General features: G+C 38.3%; 1 protein-coding gene across 1 annotated transcript; it reads left to right on the top strand.

Moving 5' to 3' along the window:
* The first annotated feature begins 14,445 nt into the window (after positions 1 to 14,445).
* Positions 14,446 to 21,358, top strand: LOC103719545 (putative disease resistance protein RGA3). Its single transcript, XM_039120893.1, has 3 exons — positions 14,446 to 16,538; positions 17,682 to 17,803; positions 20,586 to 21,358. Exons 1-3 carry the CDS (start codon positions 14,446 to 14,448, stop codon positions 21,356 to 21,358), a joined length of 2,988 nt encoding a protein of 995 aa, XP_038976821.1.
* Positions 21,359 to 22,479: the final 1,121 nt, after the last annotated feature.

Here is a 22,479-nt window from a genome sequence, read left to right as displayed (position 1 = left end):
AGGAGGATCGGTGAAGCTAATCCAAATGCTAGGAAGGATTCGAAGAAGACGTGGACGTGAAGTTGAGAGAGATTTACGGACGAAGAGGATCACAGGATAAGCTTGGAATTCGGAAGAAGAGGTTGGCTGCTGGCTTGGTTTTGTTCAAGAGATAAGGTTGCGGCTGGAACAGGGGAGTTAGAACGGCTTGAATGCTCATCCTTGGAGCTCGGGGATGTTTCCGTTGGCTGGACGGGAAGGAATCCGGAAGCAGAGGAGAGCTGAGAGATCCGGAATAAGGATGAGTTCTAGAATTGGTTCCGCTGAGAAGAACACGGAGAAGGAAGATAACATGCCCGATGCTGGGGTTCGGAGAAGAACATGGGACGTTGGGATGCTGACGCGTGAAACTGGGGAGTTAATTCAAAGATGAGGATGAAGCGGATGATGGGATGAAGATGGAGGAGATGAAGCTTTGGAACGGCTGGCAGCTGGGACTTGATCCTTGTGAACGGTGGGATGTTTGACTTGCGGCTGGCAGTGGGATGGGAACGTATCACGAATGGGATGAACTGCAAGATCTTGGAGGATACTGAGCCGTTGGGAGGTGCCAGATTCGGCTGGGAAAATAAGCTTGATTGTGCGTGGAGGATGGCTGCTCCATCTTTTCCGGAAGCAAAGGAACAACTTGAAACAGGGGAGGATGGTCACGGTTGAAGGAAGATGCCGGAGGATATGCGAACTGGATGAAGATGAATCGCGGAATCGTGGGAGGAGGTGAGATGCTGGGTTGGTTCGGAAGAAGAGAAGATGGAGATGGAGCTAATCATGGAAAAACATGGGATCTGTTCGTGGCCGTAATCCGAAGGAGATTGGCTCTGGTCTTTGATCAGGAGGTCCAATGCGGTCGGCCGAGCATGGGCTAAGAAGGAAAAGTTGGACCGGGTTTGTGAAAGGAAGTTGTCCAGGATGTGGAGTTCGGGAGGATGAGGTGGATGTTGGGAGATTAGTTGAGATGAAGACACGGGAAATTTTGTTGAGCCAAATGCAGGAAAGGACCAAGGGAGTTGGGATGAATCTGAAAGGGTCTTGATTTGCGGGGCTGCATGCGATTTGGGTTCAAAATGAATTTGACTTGACCTGCATACATTAGATTCAACCAATAAAAAAAATCAAACTTGAATTATTTTTATTACTTTATTAAAATGTAATGATGAAAGGGAACATTTATTTTTTCATGTTTAAATATAAAATATGTGCATTAAAATGATGATAAGTGCTATGAAAAAGATATTAATTTATGCATTATTTAGCACTTATCAGCTGTACCCGAAGCATATGGGTTGCCTACGTACCCTGTAAAGGGGATCAAGCCAAAACATAATTCTTTTACATAAATAACTCCCACTAACCAAAAATATCAAAAGTTTCCACAATGCCCATATAGGCAATATGTGTCTTAAAGACTTTCGGTGCGAGTCCTTTAGTCAATAGGTCTACAATCATTGCCTCTGTATTTATATGCTCTATTTTTGTCTGCCCTTTTTTAACTTTATCTCTGTCTATCAAGTACTTGATGTCTATATGCTTAGAGCCACCAGAACTCTTATTATTCTTTGAAAAGAACAACGCTGCGCTATTATCACAGTAGATGGTAATTAGTCTCGAGATGGAATCAACAACTTTCAGTTCCGAAATAAAATTCTTTAACTAAATGGCTTGAACTGTAGCTCCATAACATGCCGCAAATTCATCCAGCATAGTAGAGGAAGCCACTAGAGTTTGCTTAATACTTTTCCAAAAAATAGCACCACCAGCCATCATAAAAACATAACCTGAAGTTGACTTCAGATCATCTTGACATCCTGCAAAATCAAAATCTGAGTAGCCTACCACCTCAAGATGATCTGTATGCTGAAAGGTAAGCATATAACCTTCAGTCTTTTTCAAATATCTCATAACTTTCTTAGCTGCTTTCCAATGCTCATGTCCTGGATTCGATTGAAATCTACTAAGGACGCTTACTGCATAGGCTATGTCAGGTCTAGTGCAAACTTGAGCATACATCAAGCTCCCTACAGCACTTGCATAGGGTATGTTCTTCAAAGATTCTCTTTCAAGTTCATTTCTTGGACACTGGGCTTTGCTAAACTTATCCCCTTTTACTATAGGTACATCACCGGGTGCATAATTTTGCATATTGAACCTCTCTAGGATGCGTCGTATGTATGTCTTCTGTGAAAGTCCCAACAAGCCACGGTCTCTATCACGCTGTATCTCAATTCCAAGTACAAAGGAAGCTTCTCCAAGATCTTTCATTTCAAAATTAGCAGATAACATTTTCTTTGTCTCATGAAGTAACCCTAGGTCACTGCTGGCAAGTAAAATATCATCCACATACAAAACAAGAAAAATAAATTTTCTCCCACTGATCTTGAGATAAATGCATTGGTCCACTGTATTTTCAACAAAACCAAGAGAAGTCACAACTTCATCAAATTTCAAATACCATTGTCGGGATGCTTGCTTGAGCCCATATATGGATTTGTTCAACTTACACACTAAATTTTTCTTTTCCTCTACGACAAAACCTTCAGGTTGCCTCATGTAAACTTCTTCATAGAGATCTCCATTTAAAAACGCTGTCTTAACATCCATTTGATGAAGCTCCAAATTATAGTGTGCTACAAGTGCCATGATAATTCTAAAGGAATCCTTGGATGAAACCGGTGAAAAAGTCTCATTATAGTCAATGCCCTCTCGCTGAGTGAACCCTTTGGCAACCAGTCTAGCCTTTTGTCGTTCAACATCCCCTTTTGAGTCTAACTTGGATTTGTAAACCCATTTGCAACCTATGGCCTTAACATGTGGTGGAAGTTCAACAAGTTTCCAAACTTTATTTCTCTTCATAGAAAGCATTTCATCTTCCATGGCATTCAGCCATTTATCTGAGTCAGGTCTTGTTAATGCTTCATTAAAAGAAACAGGATCAATATTATGCCCAATATTAAAATCACTCTCTAGTAAGTAGACAATATAGTCATTAGGCAAGGCAGACCTTCTTTCCCTTTGTGATCTCCTAACTTGTGGTTCAGAAAATGACTCTACTGGTGTTGGAGGAGGAACGTGAAGTTCTTCTTGATGCTCAGATTTTTCATTAACTATTGTAATTGGCTGAGAAATAACTTTTTCTTGTACAACAGGAATCGGAACCACAACTTGATCCGGTTCAGCAAAAATTTTATTTAACACGGAGCTCTCACTATTACCAACATCATTTTCTAAAAATTTTGCTGTAATGGACTCAACAATTCTGGTGCCACGATTAGGACAATAGAACTTGTAGCCTTTTGATCTATCTGGATACCCAATGAAAAAAACCAAGTGTGGATTTCGAGTCTAATTTCTTTTCATAAGGATTATAAATCCTAATCTCAGCTGGGGCAGCCCCAAACTTTAAAATGGGCTAAACTGGGTTTACGACCTGTCCACAATTCAAAAGGAGTTTTCTCAACAGCTTTACTAGGAACCCTGTTCAGAATGTGCATGGCAGATTTCAATGCTTCACCCCATAAAAATTCTGGCAAATTTGTTCTACTCATCATACTCGTGACCATATCCTTTAGAGTCCGATTACGCCTTTCAGAAACACCATTTTGCTCAGGTGTTCCTGGCATTGTGTATTGAGGGACTATCCCACTTTGCTGTAAAAATCTTGCAAAATCACCCATGTTCTGACCAAACTCATCATACTTACCATAGTATTCACCACCACGGTCAGATCTCACAACTTTGATACTTTTCCCACATTGTTTTTCAACTTCCATTTTAAATATCTTGAATTTTTCAAGAGCGAGGGATTTATCATTAATTAAGTAAACATAACCATAACGCGAGAAGTCATCAATGAAGGTTATAAAATATTTGTTCCCACATATAGTAGAAGGTAATGGTCCACTAATATCGGTGTGAATTAGATCCAAAAGACCATCGCTTCTAGTGGATCCCTTTCTTGTAGTTTTAGTCAGCTTTCCTCTTATGCAATCTATGCAAGTGTCAAAGTCCGAAAAATTCAGAGAGGGTAGAATCTCAACTTTCATCAATCTCTCCATTCGCTCTCTTGAAATGTGCCCTAAACGCTTATGCCATAATATAGAGGATGATTCACTAATTAAAGCCCTTTTCTTTCCAACTTTAGTAACACAAGAGATTTCATCAACTGGAGCCAAAATCAATTTGTATAAACCATCACACAAAATGCCATGTCCAACCATACGAGAGTCATAAAATAGTTCAATCATTCCATTACTAAATTTAAAAGAAAATCCAGACTGATCAAGCGTTGACACAGAAATTAAATTCCGTCTCATCGTCGGTACAAAAAATATATTTTCCAAAATAAGAGAAAAACCAGACTCCAAGGATAACTTCACTGCTCCTATAAACTCAACTTTAACTTGAACTCCATTTCCAACGCATAGGTTCACTTCATTCTCACTTGGCCTTCGTCTCCTTATTAATCCCTGTAAGGAATTAGTGATATGAATACTTGCACCAGAGTCTATCCACCAAGAATTTAAAGGTACATCTATCAAATAAGACTCAAAACAAACCAAAACCAAGGAGATACTTGATGAAGTCTTCTTCTTCTCCAACCAAGCCTAAAACTTAAAGCAATCCTTCTGCCAATGACCCTTCTTTTTGCAGAATTTACATTTGTCATTCTTTTTCATAATTCCTTTAGGACCACCAGAAGTCTGCCCACCAGATCCTTTGTTCTGCTGATTGTAGTGAGGTTTGTTGCCCTTATGGAACTTGCCCTTACGATTATGAGAAGACCTCTTATTTTGAGAAGGCTGATGGGTCAGTTGCACAGTTTCTACAGTCTCACGACGTATTCTATACTCCTCTTGGGCACACACAGCAATCAAATCATTCAAATCCCATTTGTCACGCTGGGCATTATAAGCAACTTTAAGCTGATTAAACTGGCTAGGAAGGCTATTAAGAATATAATAGATAAGAAAAGGCTCTGCAATGGGAACTTTGAGGGCTTCCAATTTAGAACTTATGTGCAACATTTTCATGATGTACTTCCTAACTCCACAAACACCATCATATTTCATATTCATAAATTTATCCATTAGGTCCCCAGTCTCAGCCTTATCGGACTCAACAAATCGCTGTCCTATAGCATCCAAAAAATTCTTAGCATTGTCGTGGTCCGGTATAGCACCCATAATGGAATCAGATATGGAACGCTTGATAATCTTCAAACATAGCCTGTTAGCTCTTTCCCATTTGACATACTCAGCCTTGTATTCGATAGTGCTCTTATCTGTTGGTTTTGAAAGCTGCTCCTCCAAAGCAAAATCTAAACCCAAGAGACCCAGTGCTATTTCTATGTCTCGTTTCCATCTCACATAATTATTTCCAGTCAAGGTTTGAACGGCAGACAATTGGCTTGATAGGGAAGAGGCATTCAAGACTGCGGAAACAACATATTTTATTTAATATCATCCAAAGTGATGCATGCAATCAATGGATGATAACATATCTATCTAATCAACTTGGGCTATTAATTAGATAGTCCGTAATCAACTTGAAAAAACATATAAGTCTAATTATGGTAAGAGCCTCGGTGCATCATTGTAGAGTCGCCTTTGGGCTAACAACACAACACGCTATAAGGTACTCTTAAAACATATCGTGAAGCTAATTAACAAAATCACATCAGCTTTCGAAACACCATCACCTTTGGGCAGAAGAATGATTCTAGGCTAATGCAATCCCATTAATCACTTCATGTCATTTTTCCAAATCATCATACACAATAACACCTTCGGGCAAGATATTGCATTCAATGATTTGGCAAAATGCAATGCTACCCTCCTTTTTTTTTGGTTAAGAAAATCAGATAAATATCAGTGAGTGTGCCACTTTGGTGACTACCACCCACTTCAATTTTAAAATATTCTCTTAATGGGAAAATAAGGATAGTCTTTATGCCCAACAAATTTTAATCACAAAATAATAGTTATGTGACAAAATCATAACCATTAGACATGCTATAATCATAATCAAAATCACATGTGATTTAAAACAAAAATGTTAATCACAAAATTCAAGGTATATATGGCAGCAAGATATGTCCAAAATTTAACATTTTAATAATCAATATGCATGAGGGCCTAATTCAAATTATTCAATATTTAAACAATAATTAAATGGGTTATTAACTCTTAGCCCCAGGCCCAAAAAACCCATTCTGGTCCATTAGGATGTAGTGCAAATAAAATAAACATGGGCTGACTAAATAAAAGGGCCCAACTTGCAATTATAGACCTATGGCTTAGTAGGCCCAAGCCCAATCAAAAGGAAAAAAAAAAACCCTAAATTATTCCTCCCTATTTCCTTCTTCTTCCCAGCGCCGCCACTGTTCCCCTTTCCTTCCCTTTTTTTTTTTTTTGGAAAACCTGTGGCTGCCCGTGAAGGACCCGGGATCCCACTGTGGCCGGGGGCGTGCGAGCCACCTGAAATTCCTTCCGCCGCCGTTGCACGGCACAGAGGCACTGGCCAGCGGCGAGGAAGGCCTCTTTGCCATCCTTCATCTTCTTCTTCTTTCCCATGAAGAGGGGATTTGTAAAATGGGAAGAAGACGAAGGATGTCTGCGGGAGAAGGAAAAAACAGAGAGATTTAGTTCATCCATCTCATGACAAAAGGGTGGTAGACTAGGTGCTAGGGAGAGTAGAATACTTATGATATGTCACGCTGGCCCCAACGCACATCAATGCTTCTTCTTCTTTCTTTTTTTTTTTTTTTATGTTTCAAAAGTCACGTTCGGACTTTACAACATCTGGTTTGATACGATTTTATGAATATTAAACAACTTGACAAAAACTAATAAATTTATTCAGGGAATGAACCAGATGTTGATCATAGACAGAAATAACAAAGGACCGAGAGGAAGAAGTCCAGCAAATTAGATTTAGAAATTTCGGGCTTTAGAATGAAAAATCGAAATCTTGAAGATTTCTAAATAATTTTGCATGAAAGATTCTAATCCTAGCATGGAGGCTCTGATACCAATTGTTAGTCATAAATAATAACATGCTAAGATTTAGAATCACAAATAATACCGTATTCAAGTTTAAGAGATATACCTGCGGAAGACATATTGAATACGTTCCTCAATCACCTGGAATAATAGCGGCTGGATCTTCCCTTCCTTGCTCCTCACAAAAGATAGCCGTCAATGGGGCAAGCTATCAACCATATGGAGAGGAGAGAGGGACCTAGCCTATATATAGGAAACATAGAGGAGCCTTCCCATTAAAGGCTCCAAAACCCTAATTGGGTTTCCTGGCCTACATACCAAAAGTACCACAATAAATAGGACTCAATCCTATACATCCAAGGTGCACCAAAGCCCATAAAACAAAATGATCACACATCATATTGGGCTTAACCATAGTACCATTCTGAGCCATACGTTTAACCCGTTTTATAAAACAAAAATACGCAATCAGTGGAAGCCCATATTTTGAAATTATTCTAACATCCTGTTCCTCTCCCTCGACCTTCCCCCAATTAATCTGCCCCCGCCTCTAGGACCACCTCACCTACGCTGCCGTCTTCAATCCCCGCGACAAATTCTACCATCGTCTTCGCCAAAAGGCCTCAACCTCCGCCCTGCCCGCCTTTCCGACCCCTCCTGCTACAGGTGCATCTTGCATCTTCGGCTGGAACTTCTTCAAGCCCAGGTACCTCCTCACCTTCGCTGCAAGACCCCTGGCAGCGTCCTCCTCCGCCACTGCCGCCGCCAGTCGAACCGTGACACCCCATTGGTCTCCGTCAAGTCCAAGGGTCATGGCAGCTTCACCCTCCCCTCTATTGCTCGCCCTGAAACCATCTTCTCCCCCCAAGGCTGGAGAAAGAAGGATCGTTTACCACTCCTGGATTGGGGTCCAGCGGTGGTTCATCCCAAGCTTTTCTTCTCATGGTGGGTGGTGGGTTGGGTACTGGGGTTCCACAAGAAAGCTTGTGAAGCCATCCCATGCTTTTCTCCCTCTCTCTCTCTCTCTCTCTCATGGCTCCATGGGTACTATATACTTTCTGTTCCTCTTCGTGTTACTAGCAGAGTTGATCTTTTGGTTTGTATCTCAGGTGGGTTTTTTTGATGATAGATTTTTTTTTCTTCTTCTTTTTGAGATATGACATTTATTTGGCAATAAACTATTTTTTATACTTCTCAACTTTATATCATTTATATGCGATACAAAAGCACTGATGACCCAGGTGAGGTATTAAGATGGAATCACCAAATGCTCGCTGTTGTTGTTCATGGAGGAAGGTTTGAACAGGACTAATATAACATTTCTTAGCAACTAAAATCGGTTGAACAGGGTTAATTTTTAAGTGGCTCAAATGGTTCTGAACTACTCAATTGCATCTTTCTGTGCTGCAGAGCTTATGGATTAGTTTGTTTCCCTCCTTTCACCTGTCTCTCCTGAATTTTGATTTGTTAAGCTTGCTAAAAGGAAGGCGCCACGGTGCTGGAAGGAAGATCTCTGACTTTTAAAGCTAAAAAAAAAATTAAATATTTTTTTAAAATATAATTATAAAATGTCGCTAACTAAAAAATACACTGTTGGGCAGGCTTTTAGCGACGCTTTTTTTCAGCAAGAGCTCGGCAAAAAAAATTTTCACTCCCATCTATCCGACAGTTGTACAAACGAAAAAATTACCGACGCTTATAAGCGTCGGTATAAACTTTAAAAGGCGCAGAAAAGTATGACGCACTGTTTACCAGAGATAGTGTTAGATTCCAAGCGATTGCAATTAGGTGATATTTAGTCCATAACACCATATGTAAATGGTTCAGCCCGTCAAGTAGTCAAGTATCTCAAGCAGTAAAAAAATTAGTCCCCAATCCTCTATAGCATGGCTCATCATATGTTAAAAGCATTATATAACAAAGTCTTCTATCAAGATGTCAAATAGTGGTTTGCCAAAGGGGAAAAAACTGCCCTCGTTGATGATTTCTGGAAAGATGCTATTATTCGATTACAAACGATTATAAACATGTGTAATCCACCTCTGCAAGTAATCTTCACTTTGAAATTTCACCCTTCAGTAAGTGTTGATATTCAAGAAACATGAAAATGGGTCAAGATGGCATTTCACATATTAAAGCTAAGGGTTGAAGTTCCTGCCAAATCTGAAGTGTTTTGGACATTGATGAGTCAAGAATTGCATGAGTTTGGCAACTCTAAGAAATGCATCCAGCTTAGTTTGAAACCAATCAAAACTCACTAAAACTGATCGTGCTTGCTAAGTTTAATGAAATAGGGCATCTGATGTTATTTTTGGGCCATTCTTCACTTCAAGTAATTTTAGGTGCTTGATGTCATCTTACATAATCTCCTCAGTTGTTTAAGCTTAAAGAAGGGTTCTTCCTCAAAGGTGACGACTCTAATCAAAAATCAATTTCTCACAATTAGATTTAAAATTTGCAAGTTAAAAAAAAATATGTATGTCCCATTTTCAAAAGTTATTCATAAAGGTACAACTTCTCTAGATATAAGAGATTTTTTGCAATTTTTGCGAGAATTTTTAGAGGGGGAGAAGAGAATAGGGGGAATAGTGGATTAAAGGGTCTAATTGAGCTCAAATTTTATAGAATTGTCATCTATTAAGCTATAATCAAAGGCACATGCACGTAGCATTGCACTATGAAATTATGAGATTTTTTTCCGATTTGGGGCAGCGATCGGGTAAAATTGGTCTAAGAGTGGCAAATAAATAGCAAGCTAAGTGTCCCAAACAATAAAATATAATATAAAATGATGTATGATGGTTTTTGTTATTTATTTTTCAAATTTTTGTCATTATTTATTGACCATCACTATCATAACTAGAGCCAAAAGTTGCTGATTCTACGTCATGAGACCCAGCTAAACAGTTAAAGCACAACCGAGTTTCCAAAGCTTGGTGGAGCTTTTAACTATGGACAAAAAAGTCCTTTCTGATATTATAAATGTACTTTCTTGTATATTAGGAATGAAAATCTATCTTTTTTTTATCCTATTGACAGAAGCTGAAAGTCATAGACTTGAATCAAAATGAATAACAAAAAATATCATCAGCGCTGTTGATATGGCGGAGGACTTTCATAGAAGTAGTACAGAAACGTTGACAGACGAGATGAACATTCAGATGAACATTCAACAAGCATAAAAGGATTACATTTTAGATGTCCGCATGAAGAACCAACAGAAGAGAAAAGAACATTAATTATGCAAATATAAAAATAATCAAAAAAATTTACCAGCAAGCACTAATGCCAACTTAGCACACTGCAAAAAAAAAAAAAAAGAAAGAAAAGAAAAGGAAACAATTATTCAGCTTCTATGTAATGAAAAACTAAAACTCAACATGCCAATTTAATTTGCACATATAAGAGACTTAAGCATATTTTATGTAGGTTAAACGATAAAAGGAGCATCTACTTGTCCTAGTCCCTAAAATCATGCTAACAATTCATATGCGTATCTAATGATTGAATTTTGAGGCTGGAATATATCTTTTGATTGAACAAATGTGAACCAAGACGGTAGGTTTTGATACTTTAATTCATGACTGGTGGCCAAACCTGTCTTCAAAGGGCTAATGGTTGGTTCAGAAATTGAGAGGCCATAGATAAAAATGTGAAGTATGGAATAGAAAGTTTGCCGGTACTATTTGAGTCGATGAAAAATCTGCTCAACTCTATTACCTGGTTGGATAATAAGGAGGAGAAAATATGAGGACCCAGACTAATTCAATCGAGGTCAATTTTGGAAAGGATGAGTAGGATGAGTCGAAGTCTCATGAATCCACCGTTGGATCATCCACGGGTCACCTCAAGATTTATGCAAGTAATGAATCATAGAGTATAGAGCTCTTTGAGATCTGTGCCGTGGGCGATCCAATGGTGGATACGCACGAAAGAAGGTGAATCTTTCTTTCGCACAAAAGATACAACTTCGATCCCTCTCTCTTTTTTTTTCTTTCTATATAGACTGCCTTCATGCTCTCTATCTCTCTTCCACCCCTTTGCACTCTGTTCCTCCTCTCTTTCAATCCTCTCTTTCTTTATTCCATTGAATATCAAAGCACCAAGACCCCATCTCCGCTCTCTTCTTCTTGGGTAAGCTCCACTACACCTCTTTTTCTCTCTCTTCCTCTCTTTCTTTTCCTCACACTATTCCAACCATATGCCTCTTCTTTCTTCCTCCTCCTCCTCCTATCTCTTCAACGCTCTTTCTTTAGTAATTTCTTTAACTCAATCTTTCTTTGCTCCTGTATCATGGTTTTCCTCATTATTTTATTTATACGATGGGAATTGCATAGAAGAAGAACAATTTATTAGACAAGGAGAAGGCGAGCTTAAGGCCTCATTTTCTTTCACACCCTCATCTTTATGCCTACTTATTGATTAACCCAAAAACTTTTGCTTGCTTCTCGCTATCACCCTGCAATACTTCCTCCTTCTCCTCCTCTTGTAGTTCACATAGAATTGGGGCTGTATTAGAAATGCATTCAGCCCCATGTATCTTCTCCTCTAAATTGCCCCATTCCTCTATTGTGCTGCCTTGTGGTTTGATGTATCTTTCCATTCCTCTTCGGTTTCATCCTCATGATGTCGCCACAACTTGAGTATCTATGATGGCCCTTGTATCGATCAGTCCTCTTCTCGCCTCAATAGATATACGAACAGCCTTGAACATTCTATCCCTAGTTTAGTTGGTCACCACTATGATCTGAACGGATTTGGGATCAAACACCATCACCTGGCTAACCTTATCCCTTCTCCCTCTATCAAATTTCATTTCCTCTATAATCTAATGATTTAATTTATGTTGGGGTGTAATCATCTGAACATGGAGCAATCTAGCATGAGTTCCACAACTAAACCTTTTAATTATGGTAAAAGGCCCTAATCTCTTCAATTATTTAGTTTAGGTGTTAGCTTGGAAAAAAAACCTAGAGATTAGAATCAATTTTGTGGATTTTGATGAGGATAATTAGTTTCTCTATTTATGTTAAATATTAATATCAAATTGATTTGGATATGTTAGGGGTATACATGGACTAGTAGGCACCTTGCTCGAGAATCCCCTTTGCATGCTTAATTTGTATATTATTTCTGATATATGTATGTGTGATTCTAACATGCACATGTATGTTATAGAAAATAAATAAATTTGAAATTATACATAAAAATTAACAATAGTTTGAATTATATAATATGAACAATTTAATGTATTTAATGAATAAAATGAGACTTGGATAACTAAATGATTGGGTGGGGTGCTTTGGACTGGTCATGCTGTTATTGATTTTCCTGCCATAGGCTGAAAAGGTGTTATTATTGATTGCTCCATCATGAGCGTGAAACGTGACACTATCGATTATCCTGTCACGGGCGATAAGTTAGTCCAAGGATGAACATAATTTAATATAATCAATATGAATTCTTGAAATAAAAAGGTGGGTAAAAGCTTTAGATTAGCCGTGTCATTTTGAATTTTCAATCACGAGCTAGAGAATTAGTGGATAGCCTTACTATGGACAGGAACATGGTACTATTAATTGCCTCGTCGCAAACAGAAAATATGACCATGGTTAGTCTAAAATTGAAAATAGAATATTGGATATGCATGTGAACCTGTTTGGTGAATGTGGACTCTGAGCTAATTTCGTTATTATCGGTTGCCCTATAACAAGCTAGAAATGTAGCATTATCGATTGCGTTGTCACGGCGGAAAATGTAACAATATTAATTGCCTCAATCTGGATCCGGAGGTTAGCCCAAAGTTGAAAGATAACCATTATTGGATTGAGATCGTGCTGATTAAAAAATGATAAATAAGTTATTTAAAATCATTGTTGAATAAAATGGTTAATTTGATGTTACATGAAATATCATAGAACGGTAATTTTGATATATGATGCATATAGATATTTTCCAGCTTATTTGAATTGTGGTGGATTGTTGGTATATGATTTCATGATAATTGTAACTATTTTGTTTTTGATTATTATTACTGTATATCTTTAATTATTTGTGGAGGTGTATATCTGGATATTCTTACTGAGCCGTTAGCTTATGCTATTTCTTATCTTTTTTTCAAAGTCGTATGATACTTAGGGATGAGATTTGGGGTTTGCTAGAGAGTAGTGGAAGAAAAAATAAATATCTTTGATACTTCCGAACAAAAAAAAAGTATTTTGATTGTTCTAATTATTCAATAATATCATAATTATTTATTTTGGAAATGATGACTTTGAGTAATTTTATTCATCCGGTAGGTCTTGCATATCTAATAGAGTTACGTTTGATAGAACGTACGGCCTTGTCATGTATCAAGTCTAATGATGGGTTTGGGACGTGATAGCTAACAGCTCATTGGATAAATTTTCCATATTAGTAGCTGCTAACCGAGTGCAAGCTAATAACTCTATTATTGATGCATTGTACATATTGAATCAATATGTCACTCCTCAGGAAAGGTTACATACATCAAATTTTGTAGTAATCTGACTTGAAGATGAGCAAAGATGCAACATTATTGTTCCTTATCTCCTTCTCTAACCTTCCACCAAAATAATAAACTTAATGATTCAAGAAAATTATAAACTACTGCTGTAAGTTATATTAGCTTCATGGTTGGTGGCCGGTTTACATCGTTGCCTGCTTCTCTCCACTAGCTTTATTTAAGTTGAGATTTGAACCGTTCTCCAATCATGAATATCCAGTCATTAATTATCTTATGGAGCGACTCATTCAAATGGAACAAACTTACTTTATGTACGGTACCTAGCACGATGAGCTAAGGAGAATATGTTCCAACAAAAGATCTAGCAACAGTCAGTTTAGGGCTGTTCTTCTCCTTGTGAGGTTTTCCCTTAGAGACTTCTCTGTAAAATATTTCGCTACTGTAATTAATTTAGTATTTATTTATTTACAAAGAAAATATTATTTTCTATTATAACAGAAATAAGGACTAATATTTGCCTACAGCCTACTTGAATTATGAGTTAAATTACTGGTTATGAAATAATGGATGTCATGATAGCTGTTATTAGCCATTATAATACAAAATGGTTGATGATAACAGCGGATTAAATAAAACCAATACAACCGACTAGGGAAATCTGGTGCTATAACTCTTCTTTTTTTAAAAAGTAATGGTGGAAGAAGTATTTATTAATCAACAAGTTGTCCTTTTTTTTGATACAATACAAGTTGGCCTTTTAAGTCCTCTTCCTTTTCTGTTTTCTGCGGCGATTCCGTTGACCTTGCTCATGTTACGATGAAAGACAGGGTCTCTGAATCTTCATACATAGGCTTGTAAGGATCCACGGTGCCTCACACTTTCCAAATCTCTTAGGGCATCAAGAGCTTCCGTTCTCAAAAGATGGCAATGATCTTAGACGCTTTCATGAAAAGATACACAAACAAACTCGCAGATTTTGTAGAGGGTGAGGTGTCAATCATTCTCAACGTGAAGGATGGGCTCCAGAAGCTTCAGAGAAGACTGGAAAGGATCGGAGGTTTTCTTGAACATGCAGAGCGGAAGAGGCGTGAAGACCCAAACGTCGGCAATTGGGTGAGGGAGTTGAAAGATATCATGTATGATGCGGATGATATCATCGACCTTTGTATCGTCGAAGGCAGCAAATTATTGGAAAGCCATCAGTCCGTTTCTTTGGTATGCCATCCCTTTCCTATATTTTCTTTCTTTAGTTGTATGAAGTTCCGCTATGAAATTGGTGACAAAATTAGAGATCTTAATAAGAGGCTGAAAGAGATTGCAGAGGATGGATCAGTATTGCCTAAACTAGAAAACTCTAACCAAGATGTCCAAGAGAGCGGAGTGAATCCTCGTCGGACTTTTCCCATTGAGGACAGTTCTGATATCGTAGGGACACAAATTGAAGAGGCTACCCAGAGTCTTGTGGAGTCATTAGTCAAAGAAGATAAACAAAAACTCTGGATTTTGGGGATTGTGGGGATGGGTGGAATTGGCAAAACTACTCTTGCTTCTAATATATACCAAGATGAAAGAATAAAAGAAAATTTTCCTATACGAGTATGGGTGTGTGTTTCCAATAATTTTTCAGAGACAAATTTGCTGAAAGAGATAATTAGAAGCGCAGGTGGAAATTATGGGCAGGCTGAGACGAAGGCAGAACTCATACCCTACCTTTCCTCTGTCCTTTCAAGAAAGTTCGTTATTGTATTAGATGATATATGGGAAGCAAAAGTATGGGAGGATCTGCTCAGATATCCTTTGAAAAGTGCAATGGCTAGTGGTAGGATTGTGATCACCACTCAAGACATGAATGTGGCTAACAATATGAGCGCACTTGTCCACCATGTTGACAAAATGGGTAGTGATGAAGGTTGGGCATTGTTCTGCAAGAAAGTCTTTAGAGATGACGAGAAGGAAGAGATCATTATATTAAAAGAAATTGGGACGAACATTGTTGACAAATGTGATGGTCTTCCTCTTGCAATCAAGACCATTGCAGGAGTTTTAAGGTCGAAGGAGAGAAGCAGCATAGCATGGAATAACGTTCTCAGAAGTGATGCATGGTATATGAGCCAACTTCAGACAGAACTCCCTGGAGCCTTATTTTTAAGCTATAAAGATTTATCATCTAATCTTAAACAATGTTTCCTTTTTTGCTCGTTATATCCTGAGGACTTTCCCATGTCTCATGATGATCTTGTTCGGTACTGGTTGGCTGAAGGTTTTGTAAAATCACAAGATGTATTGTTAGAAGATTTAGCCCAAGATTACTATAAAGAGTTGATTTGCAGAAATCTTTTACAACCAGATTCTAGACGCGTAGATCAGAATGTTTGCACAATGCACGATCTGCTACGTTCTCTTGCTCTATTTTTGATAGGAGATGAGAGCACTTTTGTTGGTGATGGAAAAACGTGCACCACAAACCCCTTAACCAAGCTTCGTCGCTTGTCAATTTCAAATGTGGGAGAGAGGCTAGAAATCCCTGATGCAGTGAAAAAGCAGAAATGCTTGAGGACTCTAATTATCTGGAACAGTCCCAGGACAAAGATAGTTGAGCATGAACTCGGAAGACTCGGGCAGCTACGAGTTTTAGACTTGACCGGTACGAAACTGGAGAGCCTTCCAGACTTGGTGGGAAACCTGTTACATCTAAGGTACTTGAATCTTAATCAAACGAATGTCAAAAATTTACCAGAGTCTATAAGACGCCTTCAAAATCTGCATACCTTGAGTCTCTTGGGCTGTAAATCCTTGCACATGCTTCCCAAGGCCATCACAAGTTTGTGCAAACTAAGATGCCTTCGCCTCGATCGAACTCCGTTGAGCCATCTTCCAAGAGGAATAGGCAAACTGGGAGATCTCAACTATCTTCGAGGATTTGTGGTCGGTGATGATGGAGGGGAGCAAGACCAGGGGTGCGACTTGGAGGAGCTACAGTATCTGTCCCAACTGAGAGTGCTGCAGATAGATAGGTTAGAGAGGTCACGAGCAGTGCCGGCTCGAGCCTTAGGCGACCGAGGCGGTCGCCTAAGGCCCCCGGCCCAGGGAAGGCCCCCACCCAGCCTTTTTTTTTTTTTTTTAATTTCGGGGGCAAGGGCAGCAGGGGCTCAGGGCTATCAGGCTATCTGGCTATGGGCTATGGAGGGAGTGGGCAGCGGGTTTGGGCGGCGGCGACGCGACGTAAAACGGTGAAAGGCTGAGGCTGACTGCGGCGACGGGCGACGGGCGAGGGCGATGGCGTAGTCGAGCGGTCGAGTCGTCGACAAGCAACGGGCAACGCAACGGCTTTTTCCTCCCCGGCTCCCCCTTCTCTCCGACAGTCCGACTCTCCCCCCTTGGGCCCCTTCTCTGCCTTTTTAATGCCGGAACCTTCTCCAGTTCTCGGCACTCGGCACTCGGCAGATCGGCTATTCGGCTTGCAAAGTTGCAGAGCGGCGAGCGCAAAACCCTCTTTAGCTCTCCTCGCCGACGTCGCCGTCCTCGGCTCCAAGCTCCGGCCTCCGACTCCAAGCTCCGAGCTCCGGTCCACTGTGCGTCCGTGCAGAGTCCCGTGACTTTCGTCCTCTCCTCGGCATCCAGCGTCCTTGTCGACTCCGAGTCGCCGTCCTCGGCTCCTCCGACATCCGACTCCGCGGCGACCGAGGGCCGAGGCGGTGAGGCCTCCCATCCTCTTCTCGCCGACGTCGCCGATTCGCCGTCCTCGGCCTCCCGTGAGGCCGTGACCGGCGCCGGCGGTGACCCTGTCCTCTCCTCAGCTCCTCCGCCGCTCCGGCCGGCGGCCTCCTCGGGGTTCCCGGTTCCCAAGTCCCGACGGACCCGACCTCCTCCCAGGCTCCCAGTCCCACGGTCCCACCGGGCCACCTCCCGAGACTCGAGTCCCGACTCCCGACCTCCTCCCCTCACTCCCTCAGTCCTCTGTTCGGCTGTAAGCCTGTAACCCTGTTCGGCTGTTCCCACTGTCCACAGTCCACTGATCCCGATTCCCAAATCCCACTGAGGTGAGTAAGTAACTGTAGTCTGTAGTTACTTAGTTTATTAATTATTTTTTGATTTAATTAATTTTTATTTAGTTAAGTAATTATTTTAGAATTTGTTATTTTTTGGTTCAATTGTAGATTGGTTGTGACTTCACTACTTCAGCGGTTCGGCACTATTCGGCCTCTTCTCGCCGTGGAGTTCGGAACTATTCCACCTCTTCTCGACACAATTAAGTTCGACACTACTTATCGGGACCCGAGTTTATTTTTCTTGACACAATTAAGTTTTATCATTTTTAACATTTTTATATTTTGATTTGTTTGTGGTGGTTTTTTAATTGCTTAGTTTGATAATATTATTTATAGATTAAAAAGTCTAATAGAAAATATGACTGTGGGTATGAAAAACTCAAAAAAAAAAAAATCGATAAACTCATTCAATCTCAAAAAGGAGCTCTAGATAGATTTGTTGTTACAAACAAACATAACACTACATCAAATTCAACTCAAGAATTAGCAATAGAACAGGCACCCGAAATAGAGTTAAAAAATGAGATTGCCAGTGAAACAATATCTAGTGAAGAACACAATGGAGAATCAGATGGAGATAGGATAAACAAGGAAAAAGATTGTGAAACTAGTTCTATTCCTACAAATTTATATGATCCTGGTCAATGGAAAATAATTGATACAAAATTTAGAGATCTAATAGTGGAAAGAGGTCCAATTAGGGATTATGATTTTTATTTTTCTAAAGATGAAAACAATAGACACTTTTCTACGATATATTATATTCGTAAGTTACCTAATGGTGAAAAACATGATAGAAAATGGTTAGTGTATTCGAAAGATTTGGATAGAGTATATTGTTTTTGCTGTAAATTATTTGATTCAAAGTCTAGCACGAGTCAATTAGTCAATGAAGGAAGTAGGGATTGGAAAAATCTAGGTATCAAGCTTAAAAGTCATGAAACAACTAATGAACATATCATTAGCATGAATAGGTGGATTGAGTTAGAAGTGAGATTGTTAAAAAATAATACAATTGATAAAAATCTCCAAGAACAAATAAACCAAGAGAAGGATCATTAGAAAAAAGTTCTATTTAGAATTATTGCTATCGTAAAAAATCTTGCAAAAAATAATTTAGCATTTCGAGGAAAGAATGAAAAGATCTATCAAAGCAATAACGGAAATTTTCTAAGTTTTATTGAAACAATTGCAGAATTTGATCTAATAATGCAAGAACATATTCGACGCATTCAACATGGTGAAATTTACAATCATTATTTAGGTCATAATATTCAAAATGAATTGATTCAAATGTTAGCATCTGAAATTAAAGCTATAATACTTAAAAAGATTAAAGAAGCAAAATATTTTTCTGTAATACTTGATTGCACTCCTGATGCAAGCCATCAGGAACAAATGACCCTAGTTTTAAGATGTGTAGATACTTCAACAAGTTCAGTAAAAGTAGAAGAATATTTTTTAGAATTTTTAGAAATAGATGATACCTCTGGAAAGGGCCTTTTTAATGAACTTATAAATATAATATAAAAACATAAACTTGAGGTTAATGATATAAGAGAACAAGGGTACGACAATGGATCTAATATGAAAGAAAAACATCAAGGTGTACAAAGAAGATTATTAGATATAAATCCTAGAGCATTTTACACACCATGTGGATGTCATAACTTGAATTTAGTATTATGTGATACTGCTAACTCGTGTCCTAAAGCTATATCTTTTTTTGGAGTGATACAACGAATTTATACCTTATTTTCTTCTTCTACAAAATGATGGAAAATTTTACAAGATAATATATCCACATTAACTCTTAAACCCTTGTCACAAACACGTTGGAAAAGTCGTATTGAAAGTGTCAAAGCAATTAAAAACCAAGCTCCTAAAATAAGAGATGCTTTAGTTCAATTAGCGGAAACTAGTAAAGATCCTAAAATAAAGAGTGGAGCCACATGTTTAGCTACATATGAGATTGAAAATTTTGAATTTTTATTAGGCATGAATATTTGGTACGATATATTGTTTGCTGTTAACTCAGTTAGTAAGATTTTACAATCTGAAGACATGCATATTCATGTTGCTATAGATCAATTAAAAGGTCTTCTTTCTTATTTGAAAAGTTATAGGGAAAATGGATTCATGAATGCTTTGAATTCATCTAAAGAAATTGCAAATGAAATGGAAATAGAACCTATATTTCGTGAAAAACGTGTGATCTGTAGAAAAAAATATTTTGATGAAAATAATGATGATGAGATAACAAGATCAGCTGAAGAATCTTTTAGAATTGATTACTTTTTATATATAGTAGATCAAGCTATTTTTTCAATTCAAAATAGGTTTGAACAATTTACCGTATATGAAAATGTTTTTGGTTTTTTGTTTAATTTTAGAAAGTTAAAATTTTTGAATGAAGATGATTTGAAAAAGTGTTGTCTTAATCTTGAAAACTTTTTAAAGCATGGTGAATATTCTGATATTGATGGTATTGATCTATTTTCAGAGTTAAAAATTTTAAAAGAATTTTTACAAACAGAAACTAGTACCCCTATTGATATTTTAAGTTTTATAAAAAAAACAGATTCTTTTCCAAATGCATGCATTGCATATAGGATATTATTAACAATACCTGTAACAGTTGCTTCTGCTGAAAGAAGTTTTTCAAAATTAAAGTTGATAAAATCTTATTTGCGATCAACTATGTCACAAGAAAGATTAAATGTATTAGCTATATTATCGATTGAAAATAGTATTTTAATGGATCTTGAGTATAAAAGTTTAATTAGTAATATCTTGCGAACAAGATATGCAACGACCTCTCTCCTCCATCCAGCCTAGAAGAGCTTCGGTTCTACAACTTCTTTGGTAGTGGGTTTTCCGGCTGGTTGATGTCGTCGTCATTGGGTGCCTCCTTTCCTCACCTGGCATTCTTGCACCTTGTTGATTGCAAATCATGTCCAAAACTTCCTCCGATAGGCCTATTGCCCCAGCTAAAATTCCTTCGGATTTCAGGAGCAGACGCAATCATAACGATCGGACCCGAGCTTCTTGGTCGCCGTTCCTCAGCAATAACTGCATTTCCTAAGCTTGAAGACCTGCAACTCTTACACATGCGCAACTGGAAAGAATGGTCATTGGGCGTGGTGGAAGAGGTTGGCGAGGAAATAAGAGGAGCCTCTAAGTTGCTGCCGCATCTCAAGTTCCTGCATCTAAAGGACTGTCCCGAGCTAATAGCTCTTCCGAAAGGTCTGGGGCATGCCACCAACTTGCAGCGCTTGCAAATTGTGGGCACCCACAACCTGAGAGAAATCAAGAACCTCCCCTCCTTAACTGATATGCTCCACATCGAGAGAAACCTAAGGTTGGAAAGAGTATCCAACTTTTCCTCCCTGAAATCTTTGCAAATACTGAATTGTCCGAGGTTACAGCACGTGGAGAATCTTGATAAGTTACAATTCCTGGGCCTGGCACATCCTTCTGCAGTACAGGGGACATTAGAGATACCATTGCTGGAGTGCCTCCCACAGTGGTTATTGAACCTACTCGGGCAGCATCAAAATGCTCCGACTGCAGTGCAGAATCTTAGAAAATTTAGACTGAAATGCAGCTCACCACTGTTTGAGAGCTTCCTTAAGGATACACCAAATTGGCCCATCATTCAGTGGATCCCTGAGGTCTGGATCGAAGACATAGATGGTCCCTCATGGATACGGTATACCAAAAGATCCCCTTCCACCTTTCAAACCAACGTGCAACCACAAGAGTTTCCAAGTGACTTCCCTTGAGCAAGGTGATTTCTACTTCCATCATGTTCACATTTCCCTCGTTAATTTGTTTATCACCATTCGACCAGCTGCCATATATAAATGCCGTTAATCTCATGTATATTAATTTTCTCTATTCCCAGAGACAATTTCGTGCGGATTTAGCAGTTGGGATGGACGTGCTCAGTATTTTTAGCTTTTTTTTCCTCATGTTAATTTGTATTGGATTTGGATATCTACTCTGTAATTTCTGTTTCTCAGTGTTTCGATGGTATTATATCATTATCCTGAATGTATCCTTAAGAATTCATATGCAATAAATCATGATTTCACTCACCCTCTCCATCTTTTCTATTTATTTTTCCTTCTGTATCAATCTTTTTTCATTTTTCATTTTTTGTTTGTTTGAGAGGATGCTTCTCGATCAATCTTAGATATAAACTTCCAGAACTGCTACTGTTTGATCTCGGTACTTCTTTTACGTTACTTCTGATATTTTGGCCAGATCTGAAAAAGCTTCAAACAGCCAAATCATCTCCTAGATAGCGTAAGAACAGAATATTTTTTTAATTTCATGTAGTGCTAGGCCTAATATGCTTGACAGCTTGCGATTGGGAAACCAGAGGGACTAATCTATGTCCAAAAGCTCGCCTGGGGTGTTTGTCCTTTTTTTTTGGCTGAAAATGGTGTCTGTCCTTTGATCGTAGGAAGCGATGCACAATTAGAGTCTCGAAATAGACCTGCAAAGAATCTGGCATTGTGCACAATTACGGCGAGCTCAAGTATTTAGGCCCTGTTTGAAATTATTATTGGTGTTAGAGCTTTTGGTAATAGAGTTTTTAACAAAAACTTAACTATATTTTTAAAATATTGTAGAACTTTAACATCTATTTGACAATCAAAATTAAAAAATATATATTAAAATAATAATAATAATTGATATATAATATAATAATAATAGTAACGTAGTATTATCATAATATTAGTATAGTATAATACAATACAATATAATATTAGTTAATAATAATAATACAATATTTTCATATAATTATTATTATATATTAATATATTATTACATTATACAATATAATTATTATATATGAATGTGGTATTATTATTTTATCATAATATTACAATAGTAT

Source organism: Phoenix dactylifera, unplaced genomic scaffold (genome assembly GCF_009389715.1).
Source record: "Phoenix dactylifera cultivar Barhee BC4 unplaced genomic scaffold, palm_55x_up_171113_PBpolish2nd_filt_p 000902F, whole genome shotgun sequence".
In the NCBI taxonomy this organism is placed as follows: Eukaryota; Viridiplantae; Streptophyta; class Magnoliopsida; order Arecales; family Arecaceae; genus Phoenix; species Phoenix dactylifera.
This window is presented reverse-complemented; position numbering and strand designations above follow the sequence as displayed.